The 22,568-nt window shown below is 51.6% G+C and overlaps 3 protein-coding genes across 6 annotated transcripts in view; 1 reads left to right on the top strand and 2 right to left on the bottom strand.

The window, feature by feature from the left end:
* Positions 1-1,630: 1,630 nt before the first annotated feature.
* IRF9 (interferon regulatory factor 9) lies at positions 1,631-7,312 on the bottom strand. 4 transcript variants are annotated; one of them, XM_037744347.1, is made up of 9 exons: positions 7,225-7,312; positions 5,488-5,668; positions 4,977-5,160; positions 4,621-4,745; positions 4,175-4,259; positions 4,000-4,071; positions 3,168-3,509; positions 2,244-2,359; positions 1,631-2,083 (listed from the first exon to the last, which is right to left on the bottom strand). In XM_037744347.1, the coding sequence occupies exons 1-9, from the start codon at positions 7,275-7,277 to the stop codon at positions 2,009-2,011; spliced, it is 1,233 nt and encodes a 410-aa protein (XP_037600275.1). In that variant the 5' UTR covers positions 7,278-7,312; the 3' UTR covers positions 1,631-2,008. The 4 variants fall into 4 exon arrangements, with proteins under 4 accessions (XP_037600275.1, XP_017400195.1, XP_017400192.1 ...); XM_017544706.2 differs by lacking the exon at positions 7,225-7,312 and adding an exon at positions 6,522-7,074 and having other exon boundaries at positions 5,488-5,671; XM_017544703.2 differs by lacking the exon at positions 7,225-7,312 and adding an exon at positions 6,530-7,074.
* Positions 7,208-19,940, bottom strand: RNF31 (ring finger protein 31). The gene is made up of 21 exons (XM_017544677.2): positions 19,548-19,940; positions 19,319-19,465; positions 19,032-19,187; positions 18,740-18,799; positions 18,568-18,643; positions 17,567-17,744; positions 16,700-17,087; positions 16,249-16,539; positions 15,750-15,998; positions 15,459-15,644; positions 15,150-15,356; positions 12,245-12,418; positions 12,065-12,163; positions 11,885-11,974; positions 10,193-10,307; positions 9,961-10,079; positions 9,578-9,691; positions 9,394-9,451; positions 7,901-7,997; positions 7,450-7,618; positions 7,208-7,348 (listed from the first exon to the last, which is right to left on the bottom strand). The coding sequence occupies exons 1-21, from the start codon at positions 19,737-19,739 to the stop codon at positions 7,295-7,297; spliced, it is 3,219 nt and encodes a 1,072-aa protein (XP_017400166.1). The 5' UTR covers positions 19,740-19,940; the 3' UTR covers positions 7,208-7,294.
* Positions 19,941-20,743: 803 nt separating this feature from the next.
* The window catches only part of PSME2 (proteasome activator subunit 2), a 4,295-nt gene continuing 2,470 nt past the window's right edge, over positions 20,744-22,568 (top strand). Inside the window, exons 1-6 of the mRNA XM_017544718.2 lie at positions 20,744-20,896; positions 21,187-21,219; positions 21,655-21,717; positions 21,962-22,048; positions 22,153-22,183; positions 22,271-22,368. Coding sequence (XP_017400207.1) covers positions 20,849-20,896; positions 21,187-21,219; positions 21,655-21,717; positions 21,962-22,048; positions 22,153-22,183; positions 22,271-22,368 — 360 coding nt within the window. The 5' untranslated portion in view covers positions 20,744-20,848. The remainder of the gene's footprint in view (positions 20,897-21,186; positions 21,220-21,654; positions 21,718-21,961; positions 22,049-22,152; positions 22,184-22,270; positions 22,369-22,568) is intronic.

Raw genomic sequence — 22,568 nt, 5'->3', positions numbered from 1 at the left:
AGTGACAGAGACTCTGTCTCACAAAAAAAAAAAAAAAAAAAAAAAAAGAATTTTTTGTAGAGGTAGAGTCTCACTATGTCACCCAGGCTAGTCTCAAACTAACCAAGAGGCTAGTCCTCACACTTTGATCTTCCAAAGTGCTGGGATTACAGGCATAAACCACTGTGCCCAGCCAAAAAAAAAAAAAGAAAAAAAATTTTTTTTTTTGAGACACAGTTTTACTCTTGTCGCCCAGGCTGGAGTGCAGTGGTACAATCTCAGCTTACTGCAACCTCCGCCTCTCGGGTTCAAGCAATTCTCCTGCCTCAGGCTCCTGAGTAGCTGGAATTACAGGTGTCTGCCACCATGTCTGGCTAATTTTTTGTATTTTTAGTAGAGACAGGGTTTCACCATGTTGGCCAGGCTAGTCTGGAACTTCTGACCTCAAGTGATCCACCTGCCTCATCCTCCCAAAGTTCTGGGATTACAGGCATGAGCCAATTTTTTAAAAAAGAATTAAAAGAAAAAAAAAGGGAGTCAAGGAGGTAATTTAGACCTTGTACAAAGAAGGTCTAGGAGGAATTTCATCAAATTGAGAGCACAACAAGGTTTGTACACCTCTGTACTCAGTACCTGATTTCTTCACTGCTACTGCAGAGCCTGTATAGGTGTTTGGCTTCCCAGGATGATGGACAAGACTGAAGAGAAGAAGGGAGGTCCATGGAGGCAGGGGAGAAGAAGGGAGGTCCACGGAGGCAGGGAGGCTCAAAGGCAGTACTGAAGCTTGTCAAATGAGGCAGGAGGAAGGTCCTAGGAGGACTTAGGCATCCAGATTTGATCCTGTGTGTGAGCCATTGAGGGTTGATGGGTGAAATCACAGGAGGAAGTCTGGAAAGCTAAGCTGGTGTCATGTGCAGGAAGACGGAAGCTGAAGGCTGTGGCCTGGGTTGGAACTAGTTTGCTGGAAGTGAATATACAAAAAAGTAGGTGACAAGTGGCCTTGTGAAGAAAAAACTTCCAGTTTGGTAGTAAAATGAACACAGAGGAAAGAGAAGGGAGTGTCAGTCGATTTGGAGCCCTCACGTCTCATGAAAAACATGTTGGACATGGCAGTCTAGGCCGGAGTATCTTTTATGGGACTTAGATAGAGCAAGGAATCCAGTTTGGGAGTACCCTGCTGGGGTGACAGTACAATTTGTGCTGGGGGAAAGGGCACCAGGAACAGCAGGTACAGGTTTAGCAACTCTTCTGACTCCTCTATTCTCAGGCCCCAGGGCCTCTAGAATAGTTTTGGGTTATCCTCAAGTGTCTCCTCTTCATTTAGACCTCTAATCTAACCCCAGGCCTGATGTTGGGGCTCTCTAACAAGAACTGTGGAGCCCAGACTACCATGTGAAGTTGGTGGCTATAGTGCCTGGCTGAAGGCTTGGTACCCTTTCAATGGCCAATCCCAACACTCTCCCTAATCATGGCTGCCTAGAGAGTATCTCTATAGAGTGCCAGGCCCAGGACCCACAGGGCCCAGACAGCATCTTAGCCAGAACCTGTGGGCAGAAGAGAGAAACGAGTTCTGAAGATGTCAGAAGGAAGAGAACCCCAGTGCCCTGCTCATAAGTTTACATCTCTGTCTCCCAGAAAAATCAGATACTGATTCCTCTTTCAATAAAATTTTATTTTAAATCCTTAGTGAATAACTAAGAGGAAAATATAAAGTGCTTGGCTTTAGAGTTGGGAGGTCGGGGAAGAGGGAAAAGCCCCTGGGTTCACACCATTTGGATTTCCCAGTCCCTTACAGACGAAAGAGGTTGTGTATCTCAAAAATTCAAAAAATAAAAAATTTAAAAAGGACAAAATATTAGCCTTGAGTTCTCCACCAGCCAGTGTGTGCGAGGATTTTAAGGACACAACTATCACAGACAACCACTGAGAATTATCACGAGGAGGACAGGTCAATCATGTGAAGAATGAGTCTATTTCAAAGGAGACAGGCAGAACAAAGAAGTGAGGTGGAAGATGGGTCCCCCAGGCTCTACACCAGGGACAGAATGGCTGCCTGCTGCTCTGGAGTCTCCTCCAGTAAGTGTCGGGCAAAAGCCTGCTCCATCTGTATTGGAAGAGATGGAGAAGAGCGTCTCAGTGAGTGCATCAGGGACAGACACCACCCCCAGGAGCTCCTTCCCCACTGGGAGACCCCCTTCACCTCCTGGAGCACCACTGTCCCTACTCTCATTAGATAGGCTACTCTGCCCCTGCTCTGAGCTCACCTTCACTGTGATAAGATTCTGTGGAGCATGGCTGGGGCCACAGCTCTCCTCCCAGAAATTCAGTGTTACCTGGAACTTGGGTGGGGGGCCCAGGCCCTGGAAGTACCTGGCCAAGTCTGAAAGAGAAAGGGTCAAGGGTTAGAAGGACAAAAAGAGAGAAGAGAGAGGGCCACAGGTCTGCAAGGTCAGGAGAAGTGCTCGGAACTAAATGCTACTCACCCATGTGCAAATAGGAAAGGGTGTTCCTGCCTCAAATAAGTGTTAGAAGTAGCAGATCACTGCACAACCTGAAAAGCTCTCTGCTGGGAGAGTTTAGAGTCCTCCCAGGCCGCAGCCCTGGCTGCTAACATAGATGTGCCCAGACCTTTGCTGCTTGCTCACACCCTCTCAGTGCTAGGGTACCCATGGCCCTGGGAACACCCACAAGCTACACACCCTGTACTCCTGATCCCACTCTTAAGTCAGATTTAGAATTGAGTAGGAACTGGAACTGGATGGGAGAGAAGGGCAACCCTAGGGCATTCCTGGAGTATAGTAGAGATGGTGCAGCCAGGGCCAGAGGTATGATGTATGCCAGCTCTCCCAAATGTGTGTACGTAGGAGAAGGCCATGAGGCTCACTCTGTCTCAATTCTTCTGTGCACCTTCACATAATGACTGCATGCTTCATTGTGATGGTGTTCCCCAAGATGTGACACTCTTGTACTGAACTCTACCTGAACCTCCTCTTCCACTGTCTTGGCTGGAGGAGAGCTGCCATATAGCTGCCAGGCTGGGCATATGGCCACATAGGATGTGCACCACACAAGTGCAGGAGTGCCATGCAAAGGCTACATGGAAGATCTGCTGGCAAATGGTGGTGGCAGGACCCACCAAGTTGGGCCCAGGGGGTATGAGCTCAGGTGCCCAGCGAGAACATCCTCACCTCTGCGGAAGTAGGCAGTTCTGAAGAGCTCCACGCACTCGTTGCTGGGCAGCAGATGCGGGCCTGGCCCAGGTGGAGCCTGGGGTGCATTCCAGGAGATGGGGATGGGGCAAAGGCGCTGCACGAAGAGGCCTCGGGGGTTGCTGGCCACTAGGATGCCCCTCTCAAGCTGACTCAGCAGGCGCTGCGTGGGCTCCAGTGGGCCAGGCTTGGGGAATAGCACCTGCTCCATGCTGCTCTCAGAGCCTGAGGGCTCAGCCACAAGGCGGCAGTCCAGGCTCTGCACCTGGGCCTCGCCCACCACGCGCCCGTTGTAGATGAAGGTGAGCAGCAGTGAGTAGTCTGGGGATAGAACAGTCTAGCTGTACCTGGTGCTGGAGGAGCATGCAGGCTGGTGATAGCCCCTCCCCAGGGGAACATCTCTACCTCCCCTCCCCTCACCAGCCAGGGGGCTTCCTCTCAGGTTTTCCCATCACTCAGGCAAGTAGCTAGTACTACTGAGTGATTCACCATGAGGCCTCAGGGCTTAATGCCCAGGGTCCTGTAGTTTACAAGAAGGTCCCTTGAGACTGGGGCTCTGTTTGGCCCAAAGAAATTAGTGTCTCAGTGTGGATTTCCAGGAGAGTGTATAGGGTGGTATTTTTGGGAAGCAAGCTTTTTAGAGTCTGTCCAGGTATGTGGAATTCTCACCACCTAGAAACAAGTGCCTTGGGCTATGATAATGTGGTCACAGTTTGCTGTAAGCCCTGACTGACTAGATAATGCATGTACCGTCAAAGGAGGAGGGCCTGAGGGACACAGGGCACAGGAGAAAGTTAGAAATGTCACATACCCGGCTCTGGAGGAAGCAGAAACTCCAGGGACACCTGATCCCCTTGTAAGGGGGCCTCAGTTGTGTCTGTACCTGGAAGGGAAGCAAAGGCACTGGTCATTCAGAGTGGGGCTGGGGAGTCTTGGGCCAGAGTGTGCGACATGGTGGACGACAGAAGAGGCAAGGCAGGTGGTACCTTCCTGTGGCTCAGGGCTGCTGCTGCTGCTGCTGCTGCTCCCAATGTCTGAATGGACTGCTCCCCCACTGGCTCCCTCCTCTTCCTGCAGACACAGTGTTTTTTTGTTCTTTGTTTTTGAGATGGAGTCTCACTCTGTCATCCAGGCTGGAGTGCAATAGTGCAATCTCAGCTCATGGCAACCTCCACCTCCCAGGTTCAAGCTATTCTCCTGCCTCAGTCTCCCAAGTAGCTGGGATTACAGGCAGATGTCACTATGAACAGCTAATTTTTGGATTTTTAGTAGAGACAGGGTTTCACCATGTTGGTCAAGGCTGGTTTTGAACTCCTGACCTCAGATGATGTGCCCACCTTGGCCTCTGAAGATGCTGTCTTTTATTGGCCCACCTCTCCCTCTAGTTACTGCCCTGCTCTCAGGCCTGCCCAATTCCCTCTCCATCGCTCACATTATTGAGGGAGTCCTGGAGCACAGAGGGACTGAGTGTACAGCTCTGCATGGCACCCTCTTCCTCCTTCCTCTCAGAAGACACAGAACCGTGCTGTCGCTTTGATGGGGATTTCTGAGTCCCTCCTGTGGAATTGTTGAGGGAGAGAGAAAGGTCAGGGTCTTGAGCAGGGACAGAGGGTAAAGGAGAGGTCTGAGGCAGTGAAGGATGGGCAGGGCTAGGAAGGGAAACCTGGGTAGCAGCCTCCCCAGGGCATAGAGAGGGCAGAGCTGTGAGAAGCCTGGCAGAAGCCTGCAGGTCTATCCTTCCTCCCCAGTCTGCTGAGTCTAGGACTGGTTGGGCAAGGGGACACTCACCAGAGAGGGTTCCTGGTGGCAGCAGGCGATACACCTTGTAGGGCTCAGCAACATCCATGCGGCCCCTCTCAGGAACTTCCTCAAATTCGGGACTCTTGTTGAGTGCACAGCGTAGGCGAGTCTTCCAGGCAGCGGGGCCTCCTGCGTCCCCCTCCTTATACTTTCCCTTAAATATTGCCCAGGCCTAGGAAAGAAAGCAAGGGAAGAGGAGGCAGCATGTTATAGGCTCCAGCTGCCCCTCCAACAGGACTGGCTTCACGGGCATGTAGCTCTGAGCTCAGAAGGCATTATGAAGGGTTTATGCTGTGTTGCTATCTTGAAATCCCTAGTAATTTTTGAACAAGGCCTCTGCATTTTCATTTTGTACTGGACTCTGCAAATGATGTAGCTGGTTTTCCTCTCCAATCTGTCCCTTATCTGAAACCCAGGCAGACGCAAGTACAGAGGGTGAGTATACCAGTGTATACACAATCCCTCACACAGAGGAACAGTGATTTCCAGGCCCTTTCACCTTGAAGAAGGCAGCATCCTGGTCCTCCCGGAAATCCTGCTTGCCTGCATGCTTCCAGGGAATCCGGAACATGGTCTTAGCTGCATCATCCCAGCACACTCCGGGGAACTGCCCGCTCTCCACTTGCTCCACCACCCAGTTCCGGAGTTTTCGGGTACAGCGTGCCCTGCCTGATGCCATCCTGGGGGATAAGAGGAGCAGGAAACATTAAAACCGACACTTTGGGAGAGAACATCTCCTGAGACCCTGGCCATTGGAACTAGATTCTAGCAACAGGCCCTAGAGATCCCATCCATCTTCTTTTAGCTCTAGACACATTTCAACACCCTGAGACAGAATTATTTCCTTTTCTGCCATCACTAGCAATGACCCAAAAAAAAAAAAAAAAAAAAAAAAAAAAAAAAAAAAAAAAAAAAAAAAAAAAAAAAAAAAAAAAAAAAAAAAAAAAAAAAAAAACTACCCCAAAAACATTGTTTTTAATATTCTAAACTGTGCTACCTGGAAGGAAACCGTAGGTATTGGTCTTAATTTTAGGACTTTTCAGAAATGTATTGATTAGGAAAGAATTCCTTTGGTGATCTGTTCCTGGTTAGAGCCCCTGTCTAGATTTCTGAGTGTCTGCAGAGGCAGGCTCTGCTAAGATGCATCAGGCTCTTCACCCACCACCCCACAGCCTATAGAACCTAGCCTCTGACCCCCACCCCCCTGCTGGCCACAGAGGTAGGTGGGGCAGGAAGCTGGGGTGGGGGTGGAGCTGTAGCTGAAGTGGGCAGGGCAGATGGCAAGGAAACAAACAGGGTCAACTGAGGCTGGGGCAGAGCCTTCTTCCCTGAACCATCTGGCAGCAGGTCCTCCTGATCTTTGCCTACGAGGATCCAGGGTGCTACACCTTGTCAGTTGCACTCTCAGGCTGAATCTCCCACTTCCTGACTTACAGGTCTTCTGTCTAGCCCTCGGTCTAACAGAGGGGTCCCTAAGACCTCCTACCCCCAATCTGGCTGGACTTTCTAGCCCTAGAGCCTGGGCTGACCCCCATCCTTACCTGAGTTGCTGTCCAGGCTGTCTCGGGACTCAGACAACCTCAGCTTAAACTCCTGGCTAGGCGGCTGATCTCTCCGCCCCTTTCTACAGTCCCCACCCTAAGTTTCAATTCTCCTCCACGAAGGGCTTTTTCCCAGAAATCACGTGGCCTCAAGAGTTGCAGGGCACCAGTGGCCACCAGAGGGCAGCATCATCTGAACATCTCACTGTCAGGATGCCACTATCACAGCAGGGGGAGCTGCTCTGCCAGCTCATCTCAACCCTCATTCCCCTTCCTCCCTCAGATAGTCTTGCTTGTATCTAACCTTCTGTGAGTGACACTGTGGCTTCCCCAGGGAGGCCAGGTTCCTGGAGTCAGGTCTGGGGCCTCTGGACTGCTGGGTACACCTGTGCACTGTGTTCCCCCACAAGGCCTGCTTGGTACACACTGGGTGACTTCTAATACCAGTCAAATTCAGTGAAAGGAAAAGAGGAGGCAGGGAGGGAGGAAGCCCAGGCCAGGTGGTTGGATGGGGAGGGCCTCCCTTGACCATCCAGGGTGTCAACTCCTTCCTGGTCCTGAGTCCAGGGAGGGTTAGGCACTAGGTTGCAGGGGGCCTTTTTCAGCAAAGCTCTGTTCATCCCGCTCTTTCCCTGGTGCCTCTAGATGGTGGCATCAGGAAGAAGGACTGCCAAGAAGCCTGGGTGGTAAGATGCCTCTTTATTGGTGCTGGAGCTGTTCCTGAGGGAGCAGGCCATGGGACCCTCATGGGACCCTTGCTCTCAGCTACTTCCTCCGGCGGGGGATACTCTGTCCCAAAGGCACCTCTTCTGTCAGCTTCTGCAGGAGGAGAGAGAAGGTTATGATACTGGAAGCCTGGGGCTCAGACACAGGCTGGGCCAGGTGACTTCTGTAGGGTGGGGTCAGAGGTGAGGCTGTACCTGTAACAAGCGGGCCTGGTAGGCAGGGGGATCCTCTCCAGCCAAAGGCTGGGGACGTACATGTAGGTAGCGCTCAGTGGCCGTCTCCAGCTCTTCCATCTCATACAGGGTGGCTGGGTCCAGTGAGTGGGCATTGATGAGGCTCACAAGATACTCTTTGTAGTGTGCCCTGGGGAGAAAAGGGAGCAGAATATTTGTTCTGTTGGCTAATATTAACTGAGTATGTCTAACATGTAGCTGGGCTCTGAGACACTTGGATGAACAAGACTGACAATCCCTACCTGTGTCCACATGGCCTGCTACTATCTATCCATGCCCTTGGCCAGAAAGCCTCCTCCCTCCCACCCACTGCAAGACCTACCACTCCCAAGGACCCACTTTACTGCCTGGGCATGCCCGCACCACTTCTAGCCACTGCCCAACACCATGCCCGTGTCCTGTTGGCACTCACTGGCACAGGCCAGCATAGCCAGCTGGAGTTTCCTTGCCACAAGCTTCATCCCTGAGCCCATTGGGAACCTCCTTCTGCTCCATCACTCGGCAGCCACCTAAAAAGTTGAGGGAAGGGAGCCTCTGTTGAGAGGTCAGTGACTATAAAGCTCCAGAACTGGGATATCCACAAAGCAGGGAAGGCAGCCTCCAAGGAGGGGACTAAGTACAGCAACTCCTACTTTCCCTGTGGTGCTGGTGGGTACTTAGAGGTGCCGTCAGTGGGAGACCATCTGATAGAGAGGGGACCATCTGATACAGAGGCAGGGAACTTGTCCCTACTTTTATCCAAGCTGGCTTTTGGCTCATAAACACACACCCTCTTGAGACAGTTTTTTTTTTTTTTTTTTTTTTTTTTTTTTGCGGGGGTTGTTCTTTATCTCTTGCCTAGTTAACTTACTCTGTGAAGGTCTTACCTTTTAAAAAAAAAAATAGCGACAGGGTCTCACTATGTTGTTCAGGCTGGTCTCAAATTCTGGGGTTCAAGTAATTCTCTTGCCGCAGCCTCCCAAAGTGCTGGGATTGCAGGTGTGAGCCAACCATGCCTGGCTACTTCTGTGTTGTTTTTTTTTTTTTTGAGATGGAGTTTTACTCTTGTTGTTCAGGCTGAAGTGCAATGGTGCAATCTCAGCTCACTGCAACCTCCACCTCCCAGGTTCAAGTGATTCTCCTGCCTCAGTCTCTCAAGTAGCTGAGATTACAGGTGCCCGCCACCACACCTGGCTAATTTTTTTGTATTTTTAGTAGAGATGGGGTTTCACCTTGTTGGCCAGGCTAGTCTGGAACTCCTGATCTCTGATGATCTACCCATCTCAGCCTCCCAAAGTGCTAGGATGACAGGTGTGAGCCACCAAAGCCTGACTACCTCTATTTAAAAATAAATAAATTTAAAGCCTTTGTACAAATAGGGGAGTCAAAAATAAATAAATAAAAATAAATAAATTTACAGCCTACAGCATCTGATATTCCCAGGCAATCTCTCATCCAAATACTAACCAGGCCCAACCTTGCTTAGCCTCCAAGATCAGTCACATTCAGGATGGTATGGATTGTAGACTTACCTCTGTCTACACTGTAAGAAGTGAAAGAGGTTAGAACCATATGTAACACCTTTCTGTTGCCCTCATGGAACCTAAAACAGTGCCCTGCAACTAGCAGGTCTCACTAAACACTCATTGAGTTAATTGATGAATTATGATCACTTGGGAATGAGGAAAATTAGTATTAATACCTTCCTAGGTACCAGATCCTTTAAAGGTGTCTTATGTAAAATGGCTTAGCTGCAAGGTGGGTATTACCCCCATTTTACAGAGGAAGCAACAAGGCCTGGGGTCTCAATTAACTTGTCAAAGGGCATGCAACAAGTGACCCTACTCCCAAGCCTCCCCTTTACCCATCACAGAGTGGGAGCCCAGCACATCATCCCCGCTCTCAAAGGCCTGTCCTAACACTCACCTCCAGGAACTGCCCGGGCCCCAGCTGGAGGCTCTGTATTAAACATGATGTTATTGTCCTGAGGAGAGACAGATGGGTGTTACATTCCCCTTGATGCCAATCCCTGTTGCACTTCCTAGCATGAAGCCTTTTCCATTCTTGCCCACCCTGGGCCCTGCCTTCTTCTCTCCTGGCCACGTCTGACCTGTAGCAGCTTCTGGAGCCGAACAGCAGTCCAGTCCCGCAGGTAGAAGAGGCAGTCTCGAGGGTGGTGGCCGTGCAGGGACTTTTTCACCCTGCAGTTAGGCTCTGGACATTTCTGACAGAAACCCAGATGGGAGAGAGGAAGTTGGAGACTGTTGGGGTCCTGGCCTCTCAGGAACCCCTGCATGAAGGATGTAAGGGTGAAGGGAGACGGAGACATTGGAGGGTCTAGAGCAAGCAAAGGGTAAGGGGATAGAGAGTTGTGCTTTACATCCCACTGACCTCCTCTTCTCTTCCCTGGGGCCACTCTTCAATGGCCTCTGCCTCTCAAACCCAATGGGAGCCCCCCACTCTTCCATCCCTCCCCCAACTCTCTGGGCTCACATTTTTGGCGTAAAAGGCATTGTAGCAGCCGCTGCAGAACTGGTGGCGGCACTGGGTGCAGTGAAAGTGCATGCAGCCTCCCCGGGCCAAGGCATACGAGAACTTGCATTTGGGGCAGTCTGCAAAGGACAAGAGGTCAGGGCTGGGGCTGCCACTGCAACTCAAGGCCCTCAAGAAGAGAGCTTGACAATAACAGGCTTCTGAGCAAACAGGCCAAGTGGGACAGCCTTACCAATGCCATTTTCCTGAAGATACATTGCGAGGCCCTGGGCCTGGTATTCTGGGTCGTTCATGCGTTTCCAGTTCTGGAAATCCTCACAGCTTCGACCTCGGTGCTGCTCCTCCCACTGCCAGAGGGAAAGGAGGCTTCACATAGGAGCTCTATCCCATACCCTGGGCCCTTCTTGCTGGCCCATCCACTGACATCCAGTGGTCCCCAGCTTGGTTTATGTCACTGCCACCTACCATTTGCTCAAATCTCAAAATGAGGGGCCATTCTTGGTTCTTTCATTTTCTCATACCACCTCACATTCATTTTGTCTTGTTTCTACCCCACAAGCCCATCTCAACCCTGCCTCCTTTCCCCTCATCCCTACTGCTACCACTTTACTGCAGGCCACTATCAGACCTTGCCTCAATTGCTTGCCCCAGTTACAACTATCTGTTTCCCATTCCTGCTCCTCTATGATCAATTCTCCCCATGGCTGCCAAAATGCCTTCAAAACTGTAAGTCAGGTAGCTTCCACAGTATTAGTGGTCTAGTTTTGTGGTTTGGTGGTAGTCTCAGGTGTTCACTTTGTTTCATATATGATGCAGATAAAATTTTTTTGGTATCAAGCATCACACTTTTTTTTTTTTTTTTTTTTGAGATGGAGTCTTGCTCTGTCACCCAGGCTGGAGTGCAGTGGTGTGATCTCAGCTCATGAAGCCTCCACCTCCTGGGTTCAAGTGATTCTTCCGCCTCAGCCTGCAGAGGCAGAGTAGCTAGGAATACAGGCACATGCCACCATGCCCAGCTAATTTTTGTATTTTTAGTAGAGACAGGGTTTCATGACATTGGGCAGGCTGGTCTTGAACTCCTGACCTCAAGTGATCCACCCACCATGGCCTCCCAAAGTGCTGGGATTAGAAGCGGGAGCCACCGTGCTGGCCAAACATTACACTTCTTAAAAGATAAATGTGGCTGGGCACAGTGGCTCATGTCTGTAATCCCAGTACCTTGGGAAGCTGAGGCGAGGGATCACTTGAAACCAGGAGTTGGAGGCTGCAGTAAGCTGTGACTCCGCCAGTGCACCCTAGCCGGGGTGACAGTGAGACCTTGTCTCTAAAAATAAATAAATAAATGAAAGATAAATGAGATCGTACCATCCCTTATTTCAGAATGAAGGCACCTGCCTCACTTGGCCTCCAGGGCTCTCCAGACCTGGCAGCTGGCTTCTGACTACCTGCCACTCCCGCCTTTCTTTCCAGGCTCCAGCCATACAACACTTTTTTCTGACTCTGGCCTTTCCATGTGTTGTTCTTTCTATTCCAAATACTGTTTGCATGGCTGGCTTCTTTTTAACTTTTAGGACTGAGCTTAAACCATTTTAGAGAAGACTTGTGTGACCTCTCTACCCAAAGTATGTCCACTCTGTTACTCTGATCTCAGGTTCCTGTTTGTTTTCTTCATGGAACTTATGCCTATACATAATTAGTTCCTCTCTGGCTGACTTTCTTTCCTTCCTTCCTCCTCCCCTTTCCTTTCCCTCCCTCCCTCTGGTTTCTTCCCTTTCTCCTTGTGCCTGTCTTTCTGACTAGTCTGTAAGCTCTTTTGAGCTCAGAGCTCATGTCTACTTTGCTCTCCAATACACAAACTTCCGAGTCTAACACAGTACCTGGCAGTAGCTCAGCAAGTATTTCTGAAAGGATGAATGTGCCTCACCTGGCGCTTGCAACGCACACAGAAGGTCTGGTGACACTGGGGACACGTGGCCTCCAGCTGCTCTCGCTCATATATAAAGCCAAAGGAGCACTGTATGTGCAAGAGCATGAAGTTATCAAAGGCCTGACCTGGAACCATTTCCTGCCCCTTCATAGTAGCTCCCCTGGGCAGGCCACTTACCTGGGCACACCACAAGAACTTGGGGTCCCGCATCAGCACACCCTCGGTCAGTTTCTTATGGAACAATGCATAGGCATCTGGCTCTAGGCTCTCTCGAAGCTGGGGACAGGATGCAGAGGTAGTGGGTGGGAGAGTTCCTGTTCAAAGCCCAGGGTACCTGAGTCCTAGGGGCTGCAGTACCTGGATGTCAAGGGTAGAGAAGTAGCTGAGCAACTGTGTGTCATCGGTGAGGTCAGGGCGGCCACAAGCAGGGCACACCATGTCTGTGATGTGCTTCTCCTTCAAGGCGATGGTGAAGTGCTGGCGGAAGCACTCAGGACAGATGGTACACTCACAGGAAGTCAGGGCCTGCATCTGGAGGGGTTGGAGGGGAGGGGGTCAGAAGCCACAGCTGCCAGCCTGGGGAAGAGGCAGTAGCCAGGTGTCCACTAAGAAATCAGGGTCTAATTAACAACTGGGCAGGGCTGACAACCTTAAGTGCCAGCAGGAGCCAGGCAGGCAACCAAAACATCTGAAGACAGTTGGGTGGAGAAAAACAGACAATGGTGACCTCTAAGGTAAAGGCAAAAGTGCCTCTAAAGGCATTCACATTCCATTAAAATAAATATACAAATAAAATCCTTGAAATGACAAAACTATAGAGGTGGAGAACAGATTCATGGTTGCCAGGTGACTGGAAGTGGGGGCAGAAGGGTATGACTAAAGGGGTAAATGAGGGAGTTGCTTTGTGGTGATGAAACAATCTGTATCTTGATTATAGTGTTGGTTATAACACTGCATAGAACCACACATACACACACACAGGCACATCCATGTGAAAAATAAAATCTGTAGTATAGCTAACACTGTGATAATGTCTTTTTCTTGGTCTTGATATTGTACTGTAATTATATAAGATGTCACCACTGGGGGCGGGGCGTGGTGGCTCACACCTGTAATTCCAGTACTGTGGGAAGCAAAGGAGGGCGGATCATTTGAGGCCAGGAATTTGAGACCAGCCTGGCCAACATCATGGAACCTTGTCTTTACTAAAAATACAAATATTAGGCTGGTCATGATGGTTCACACCTGTAATCCCAACACTTTGGGAGACTGAGGCAGGCAGATCATCTGCAGTCAGGAGTTCGAGACCAGTCTGACCAATAGAGAAACCCTGTCTACTAAAAATACAAAATTAGCAAGGTGTGGTGGCGCATGCCTATAATCCCAGCTACTCGGGAGGCTGAGGCAGGAGATTCGCTTGAACCTGGGAGGCGGAGGTCGCAGTGACCTGAGATCATACCATTGCAGTCCAGTCTGGGCAACAAGAGGGAAACTCCATCTCAAAAAAAAAAAAAAAAAAAAAAAAAAGGTTGCTGGGCGCAGTGTCTCACGCCTGTAATCCCAGCACTTTGGGAGGCTGGGGTGGGCGGTTCACCTGAGGTCAGGAGTTCGAGACCAGCCTGACCAATATGGTGAAACCCCATCTTAAAAAATAAATAAATAAATAAATAATTAGCCAGGTGTGGTCGCAGATGCCTGTAAATCACAGTTACTTGGGAGGCTACGACAGGAGAATTGCTTGAACCCGGGAGGTGGAGGTTGCAGTGAGCTGGGATTGCACCACCGCACTCTAGCCTGAGTGACAGAGGAAGACTGTTTAAAAAAAAAAAAACTCATCAGTGGGTAAAGGTGAGTGAAAAGTACACAGAACTCTATGTACTATTTTTGAAACTTGCTGTAGATTCTACAATTATTTTATTATTTTTTTTGAGATGGAGTCTCATTCTGTTGCTCAGACTGGAGTGCCATGGCACAATCTTGGCTAATTGCAACCTCTGCCTCCCAGGTTCAAGAGATTCTCCTGCCTTAGCTTCCCAAGCAGCTGGAATTGCAGGCACCAGCCACCACGCCCAGCTTATTTTTGTTTTTGTTTTTTTTTTTGAGACTGGGTTTTACCACGTTGGCCAGGCTGGTCTCAAATTTCTGACCTTAGGTGATTCGACCACCTCTGCCTCCCAAAGTGCTGGGATTACTGATGTGAGCCACCATGCCTGGCTGATTTTACAATTATTTTAAAATACAGAGTAAAACCAAAATAAAACAAATACAGAGCCGGTCTGACTAGTCTGACCTAGAGTACGTGGAGGCTGAGGAGTTAAAAAGGGCTTGTTCCTATAAACTGGGTATTTGCTGCTATTAAAGAATTACTGTTCATTTTTTTTGGTGTGACAACAGTAGTATAGCTATGTTTTCAGGAAGAATTTTGTTGCATATGATGCCTCATGCCTGTAATCCTAGATATTTGGGAGGCTGAGGCAGGAGAGTTGCTTGAAGCCAGGATTTAGAGACCAGCCTGGGCAACACAGCAAGACTCCTATCTCTAGAAAAATAAAGTTGGCCGGGCACTGTGGATCACGCCTATAATCCTAGTACTTTGGGAGGCCGAGACAGGTGGATCACCTGAGGTCAGGAGTTTAAGACCAGACCGGCCAACATGGTAAAACCTGTCTCTACTAAAAATATAAAAACTAGCTGGGTGTGGTGGCGCATGCCTGTAATCCCAGCTATTCAGGAGGCTGAGGCAGGAAAATCGATTAAACCCACGAGGCAGAGGTCTCAGTAAGCCAAGATTGTGTCACTGCACTCCAGCTTGGGGGACAAGAGCGAAAGTCCGTCTCAAAAAAAATAAAGTTTACATTTTAGAGATACATACTGAAGCATTTACAGATAAACTATATTATTCCTGGTATTTGCTTCAAAATAACCATCTGTGTATATAAGTGAAATAAAGACTATGTTTGTTGAATTGCTGAAGCTTGGTGATGAATACACTGGGAGTGGAGGGGTTGTGGGGAAGTATGGGAATTTGTTAAACAGTGTAGTAAATTTTTCTACTATTTCGTGTTTGAAAATTTCCATAATAGAACATTTTTTTTAAAAAGAGAGGAGGTTGCCTCTTCCTGCCCTCCCCCTGCCAGAAGCCTTCAGAGGTACACAGGCAATTGCAGAGCAGAAGACAGGATCAGAGATGGGGACTGGGGTAGGGTGGGGGTCCAAAAGAATAGAGTAATTCTCTGACCAGGTACTGTTGGGAGGGACCTACCCGGTTGTGGGGCAGGGCCCAGCCACACACAGCACACTCCTGGGCAAGCACGCGGCGCAGGAAGGCCCGGTCCTGGCTGTGCCTCACAGCTTCTACCACGTCCCCCAATTCATAGTTCCTTGGTGTCTCCTGCAGCAGCGACAGTGCCAGCTCTGCCCGGCCCCAGCTGGGGAGTGTGTAGACTGCCAAAAGCCGCCTGACTAGGCTCTGCAATGTGATTCAGGTAGGGGGGAAGTGGCTGTCAGACTCCAGGGACCCTTCCCCTCTTGCTCCTCTAGGTGGACACTTGGGCTTCTCGCCTCCCCCCACCTGCTTGTCCGGCCCATCCCAGGAGGGGGTGGGCTCAGGGCCACTGTCCCAGAGGCGCTGGCGAAAGGGCTCCAGGCGTTGGCGCTGTAGCTCAGTCAGGGCCCGTGACACATCACCTCCATGCTGGAACAATGCCTGGAGAGATCCCTCCTCAGGCCCAAAGCCTAGAGACTGAAGTTCCTGCACCTGTAAGTTGGGAGTGGCGAAAGGGAGTGAAGTGGGAAAGCAAGCAAGGGAGGGTATGAGAGATGCAGACCCTCAACCCTATCCCATGTCTAGCACAGCTGATACCTTCCTTCGCCTGGTCCTCACACACTCCTCCACAGCTTCATCAAGGTTGCCATGACGATCCAGCCAGGCTTTCCGAGCCTCCTGACAGGAAAAGGCACCCAGTCCAGGGTCCTGCTGTCCAGCCAGCTCAGCCACCATCTCCAGCACGTAGGGCAGTTCTGAGCGCAGCCACTGCAGAGGCACCTCAGTGCCCGAGTACTGCAGAGCCGAGAAGATCTCCTCTGGACAGGCACCTGCGGCTTCCCCTTCCTAAGGCACAGTCCCACCCATCAGGCCCATCAGCAGGGGCACCCTTCACCCACCCTCAGCCTGAACTAAGATGGTGACAACGAATGAGCTCAGACATATGGATCATGTGAGCAGTGCACAGTATGGTAACTGCCTCAGTAAGAGGCAGCTGTTGCTAACAATGACAAGATTTATAGGAACTATTAACCACCTGCAGCATCTCCTTTCCCACACCAGCTCAGCCCTACCTCAACCCAGGCCCAGTCCTTACCCGGATCATGCTCACTAGCTGGAGGCCTTCCTCCCGCATCTTGTCTTGGCGCCGCTTCTCAGGGTCTCCACAGGAACTGGGCAGAGGGGCACTAGGGCGTCGTGGGGGCCCAGGCTTGGGGAGTCCCTTTTCCAAAGAGCTGGCATGGGGCCGGGGGGCACGTTGTACTGGGATGGGGTTACTTGTCCGGTTGCACATAACACACACCCAGCCAGGGCTCGAGTTGCAGAAGGTACAGTGAATACAGTACCAGACTTGAGTCTGGGCAGAGGCCAGCAAAGTATCCCCCTGCTGGGAAGGCAGAGAGAATTATCCCTTTGACTGGCTGGCTGAGGTTCACAACAGAAATACAGGGAGTTGGGAGGAATTGAAGGAAAACATGGGATAGGGAAGAAGAGAATGACCTGAGGTAACATGCAATAAGGAGCTGGGAAGGCCAGGAACGGGTTACCTGAAGGGGTTGCAGGCAAATGCCAGCATCTCGGGAATCCACCACCAAGCTGGGAGGCTGGGCCAGCCGAGGTCGCTCACATATGGAACATAGCACAGCCACTGCCTCATTCTCAAAGGTACAGCTCTGGCAGGCCCACCGACCACGTGCAAGCTCAGGTTCTAGGCCTCCAGTTCCATGGGGACCCTCAGTTCCCAACCCCAACCCCTTACAGCCTCGGGGCCGATCACAGGCCACACAGAGCACTGCCCAAGGCTCATTTAGCATGGCACAGGCAGCACAGTGCCAGGGCAAACGAGCACTTGCAGGATTAGGGGAAGAAAGAGAGCTGTCTCCTAGGGCCAGCAGGGAGGTCGATGGGGGCCGTGGTTGGGCTGAGGCAGGTAAACTGTAATGGAAAAGCAGACATGGCCTGCTGAAGTGGAACCTGGTTCCTGGATCCCTCATCTCTGAGCATTCCCCATTTCCTTGGTAACGACCCATGTCACTGTCCTTTGCACACATTGTCTGTCTCGAACACTCCTATACCCGTAGCCTGTGCAACATTTAAGTGACAGCTTAAAGCTCACTTCTTCCTAGTAGATACTATTAATATATGGCCTGACCTACACTAGGTGTTTAAAATGTTGCCAACTGATTCAGCTGACCCTTCAGATTTAGGTTCCAGCCACCTATTACCATAATAACCTGGGTTACTGCAATTGCTACTTGCTTGATGTGTATGTCTCTTATCTCCTCCAGGGAGATAATAGCTGCTTATCGTCTATTAAACAGTCTTCAGCACAGAACCTGGTATGTAGTAGTCCATAATCAAGTGATCTTAAGTTCTCTAAATTTCACTCTCACCCAGAAGAGAAGGCCTCTCACCTGGGGCTCAGGTGGGTGCCCTGGAGGACTCCAGGCAGGGTCTGGCGGAGGTGATGAGCACGGGATGGGTGTCCATGGAACAGGTGGTCACAGGCTGGACACAGGGCATGTTTACAGGATGGGCAGTGCAGTGTGCCTGGGGCAGAACCACAGAGGAAGCAGGGACCAGGAGTGGAGCCTGGAGAGCAGGAGAGATAGAATGGAACATCTTTCCAAGAAAGACCAGGTTACATCTGAATCTGCTGTGGATGGGGGCAAATTACAAGACTACTTTTCAACACATCTGGACCCAAGGAAACAATTTTAATCTCTTTTAAAAAACAAAGGGAGCTGGGCGCGCCAGCTCATGCCTGTAATCCCTTGGGAGGCCGATGCGGGCGGATCACGAGGTCAAGAGATTGAGGCCATCATGGCCAACACGGCAAAACCCCATCTCTACTAAAAATACAAAAATTAGCTGATGCGCCTGCAGTCCCAGCAACTCGGGAGGCTGAGGCAGGAGAATCGCTTAAATCCGGGAGGCGGAGGTTGCAGTGAGCCAAGATCACACCACTTGCACTTCAGCTTGGCGAGAGAGAGAGACTCTGTCTCAAAACAAACAAAACAAAACCAAAGAGGCTGGGTGCAATGGCTCACACCTGTAAGTAATCCCAGCACTTTGGCAGGCTGAGGTAGGCAGATCACCTGAGGCCGGGAGTATGAGACCAGCCTAACCAACACAGAGAAACCCCATCTCTACTAAAAATACAAAATTAGCTGAGCATGGTGGCACATGCCTGTACTCCCAGCTACTCTGGAGGCTAAGGCTGAAGAACTGCTTGAACCCCAGGAGGTGGAGATTGCCTTGAGCCCAGATGGTGCCATTACGCTCCAGCCTGTGCACCAAGAGCAAAACTCCATCTCAAAAAAAAAAAAGGAAGATAACCAAGAGGATAGAGGAGCATCCCAAATTTCCATCAATATAGCTTTCTACTTGGTCCCTAATTTAGGACCAATAATACCTGGGGCAGAAGGTGTGGTGAGAGGGCCAGAAGCAATCTCTCTCAATAGGGGGTCAAGTTCTGAAAGCTGCAGCATCTGAAAAAGAAAGGGCAGACAACGAACAAGGGTTTAGGAATAGAGTCCACAATTCCTGTTCCCTTTGTACATCAGCCCCTTTCCTGCCTTCCTTACATCATCTCCAACCTTGTCTTCCAACAGCTGCTCCAATGCTTGCTGTCTTGGATGAGTATTCTGTAATAATATAGATAAAAATGGTTTACACCAAGACCCCTAGAACAAAGCCCTCCCTCTAAGCCCTCCCTGGTCCCTTAACATTCACAGAGGGAAAATCGGTACCTGGAGCTCCCAGGATGCTGAACTATGCCCATAGTTCAGCAGCACGGGGGTCCTCAGACTTACTTGAGTTAGGCTGTGCTCCCCAGCCCTGGTGCATAAGTCCATAAAGACTAGAGGAGAATCTCACCTGCAACAGCAGGCTGAGCTCTGTCCGAAGCAGCAGTACTTCCAGTGTGACTGTAGCAACCTGGTGCTCATCTGGCTCCTCCTGCCCTTCGGGGAAGCTCAACCCATCTGGCTGCTCCTCGGTGTAGCCATATAACCGCAGCACATCTCGGCCCCCCTGCCACACACGTTCACAACCAGCCACCACCCAGGAGGTTTCCTGCCCTGAACACCTCCCCATTCAACTCAGCCTTAGGCCTTTTCTAGCCAAACACCAGCCCACTCTACCGTAAGGCCCAGGGGATTCACCTGCACAGCATCCACCGTGCTACAAAAGACTGGGTTATTAAACTTGACGCCACGCCAGTACCGGGGCCGCTGAGGGCTGAGAAGGTTGCGGCCATATTTCTCCAGGATGTTCAGGGCCGTGGACAGGGTGTTGAGGTAGTTTCGGGGCTGGAAGCAATCAGAGCAGAGTTGTGAGCACGGCCTGGGCCTCAGGCCCTGTGTTCCCCTTCCAAGCGGGGCCGGGCCTCACCTCCCCATGAGCGTTGCAGCGAACCAGCCGTGCGGCGTCCAGCTGCAGGTAGCGGGCGGCTGGCGGCAGAGAGCTGACTAGTAGCGGCCGGAGCTGCTCTAGGGAAAACACCTGCGCGGAATCCCTCCTCAGGGCGCTCGCCAGCTCCTCGCGGGCCGCCAGGAAGGCCCGCTCCTCCTCCTCCCCCGGCATCCTGAAGTAGCAGTCAGCCCCAGCCTCGCCGCCCGCCGGGACCCGGCGCGGGCAGCGCGCGGCCCGAGCGCCGCCCCTCGTGTCTGGTGCCCGGCTTTGAGGCCCACCCCGGGCCGCGCAGCCGCCCCAGGTCACTAAGACCACGGTCACTCTCCAGCCCCCGGCCCAACGCCAGGGTTAGCAAAGAACAGGAAGTACTAGGAAAGAGGGCGGGACTGCGGCCCGATTTCAGAGGAACGGGCGGGGCTTAACGTTAAGGTTGGAGCCGGGGTCTGGAAACTAGGGGGCGTGGCCAAGAGAGAGGGCCGGGTCCCAACCAATCAGTAGGCAAGGGGCTCCTGGCTCCTCCCTCAGCACGCCCCAACTTTTTTCCTCAGTCAGGCGCTTTTCTCCGCCTTCCTTCAGTCTGGTTCCACCTCTTCCGGATAGCCCCAGGCGTGGGGTTATCCTGTTCAGCTCAAAACCTTCGTCTTTCTAGCTGGACCAGTCCGCTACGCTCCGGGCCTCACCGGGGAAGTCCCACCCCGCAGGGGACCTGACTCTGGCCGGCCCTATCCCCTCTCGAGCGAGTCCCGCCCCATCTCCGGTCTGTCCTGAAGGCAGCGGGAAGACCCTCACCCAGCCCCCGCCAGCTCCCTTCCACCGACAGCTAGGCCTTCTCCACTCTAGGCGCTTTCTCTGGCTGCCCCTCCCACTCCCTCTGATCTCTCTCCGTCCACTACTTGAGGTTGAGACTTCTCGGGGGAGCCCTGCCACTGGAGACCCGCTTTGCCAACTCCTACCTCTCTTACCCCAACCCGTTGGCCGTAGCTATAAGCCCCGCCCCTCTCCAAGAGACAGCCCCCGCTCCAGTCTCCGCGGTCCCACTCACCCTAGCCCCTCCCTCGGACAGCCCCTGGGCTTGTGACCCAGCCAGCACCGCCTCTCCCAGTGGCAACTAGCTGGGAATGGCTGAGGGGCTACCTACTGCTTGCGGCTTGCCAGGGGGAGGAGGGGGGCGGAAAGAAGAAAGGGGGCGGGGTTGAGGGGGGCGGGCCTGGACCTGGGGAGTGAAAGCGAAAGCCCGGGCGACTAGCCCGGAGACCGGAGATCTAGCGACTTGAAGCAGCATGGCCAAGCCGTGTGGGGTGCGCCTGAGCGGCGAGGCCCGCAAACAGGTAATGGAGAATCGGAGGCCAGGAAGGGGTCGGGGAACCCTCTTGGGTGGGGGCCAAGCTGGGTGGTTCAGGGGACCAAAGCAGTGCCAGAGAACTCCCCCAGTCTCTCTAGTGCTTTCACTTCTCGGGGATTCCCAGGTTCCTGCCCTCTGACTGCACTGAGCAGGAGCTTCCAGGGAAAACTGGCTTGTGGTGGGAAAGGCCTGAGCCACAGTTGGATAGCACCCTATTGGGTGGAAGCTTTTGACAACCCAGACCCCTATCCAACATCCGGGTACTTCTCTCTGTAGGTGGAGGTCTTCAGGCAGAATCTTTTCCAGGAGGTAAGTTTCTGGATTTAACAGATTTAACCCAGAATCTTAGAACAATACTTGAGGATAACAACCTCTCAGAATGACCCCCCAAGTCACCCTAGACTTAGCCCTATTTCCCTTACCAAGCCTTCACCCGAAGTAACCCCGGAACTATTGATAACTACCTTTACTCTGACCTTTCTTAGGACTCTCCCCACTTCTGGCACTTCTCCCCACTTTTGAGGTAGAGGAAAAAACGCCATGGCTCCCAAAGCAGGAATATCACAATCCTAACCTTGGCTCTGCCACTTACCAGCTTGGGCACGTCCCTTCATTTTCAGGACTTAAGTTTCCTCATTTACAAGTCTTGGACCCAGTTATTTCCAAAGTCCCCTCCAGTTCCATTTGCCACACATCTCATTGAGCATATTCTGTGATTCCCCTCCCTTGCAATGTAACCCACAGGCTGAGGAATTCCTCTACAGATTCTTGCCACAGAAAATCATATACCTGAATCAGCTCTTGCAAGTAAGTAGTGTGGGCCCCTCCTGCCCCATCCCATGTCCTCTCTCCCCTTTGCCCACCCTTTCTAGCTAACAACTGGATTCAGCATGCAGAGAATTATTTCAAACAGTGGATTGGGGATGTTAGGATGGTGTGAGACCTGAGCCTAGGTTGGGAGGCAGAAGCCAAGTAGGATGTGTGGAGGGAAGTCTGTGACCCAGGAAGAAGGGAAGAGGTTGGGTAGCCCCTGACAGTGAGCTCTGTGCAGGAGGACTCCCTCAATGTGGCTGACCTGACTTCCCTCCGGGCCACACTGGACATCCCCATCCCAGATCCTCCACCCAAGGATGATGAGGTGAGACACTCAGGGTGCAGGACTTGGACTATAAACCCAATGGAGATGATAGCCCTTCAACCTCTGTGACTTTTCTAAAGCTACTTTCCCCCTTTTTGTCTTAGATGGAAACAGATAAGCAGGAGAAGAAAGAAGGTAAGAGAGATAAGAGGTGACTAGGAAAGGGGAGATGGCACATTGACTGCTGGATGAGAAAGGGCCTGAATCCTCTCTTTCTCACAGTCCCTAAGTGTGGATTTCTCCCTGGGAATGAGAAGGTCCTGTCCCTGCTTGCCCTGGTTAAGCCAGAAGTCTGGACTCTCAAAGAGAAATGCATTCTGGTAAGCCGGGGAGCTGAGGGAAGTGGAAAGAAAAGACAAGGTGAGGCACTGGACTCCTCCATGGATAGAAGTACTTCATGCCGGGCGCAGTGGCTCACGCCTGTAATCCCAGCACTTTGGGAGGCCGACGCGGGTGGATCACAAGGTCAAGAGATCGAGACCATCCTGGTCAACATAGTGAAACCCCGTCTGTACTAAAA

This window comes from Cebus imitator, unplaced genomic scaffold, assembly GCF_001604975.1.
Source record: "Cebus imitator isolate Cc_AM_T3 unplaced genomic scaffold, Cebus_imitator-1.0 Scaffold170, whole genome shotgun sequence".
NCBI classification, from domain to species: domain Eukaryota; kingdom Metazoa; phylum Chordata; class Mammalia; order Primates; family Cebidae; genus Cebus; species Cebus imitator.
The sequence above is the reverse complement of the archived record's forward strand: the minus strand, read 5'-3'. Positions and strand labels throughout refer to the sequence as shown.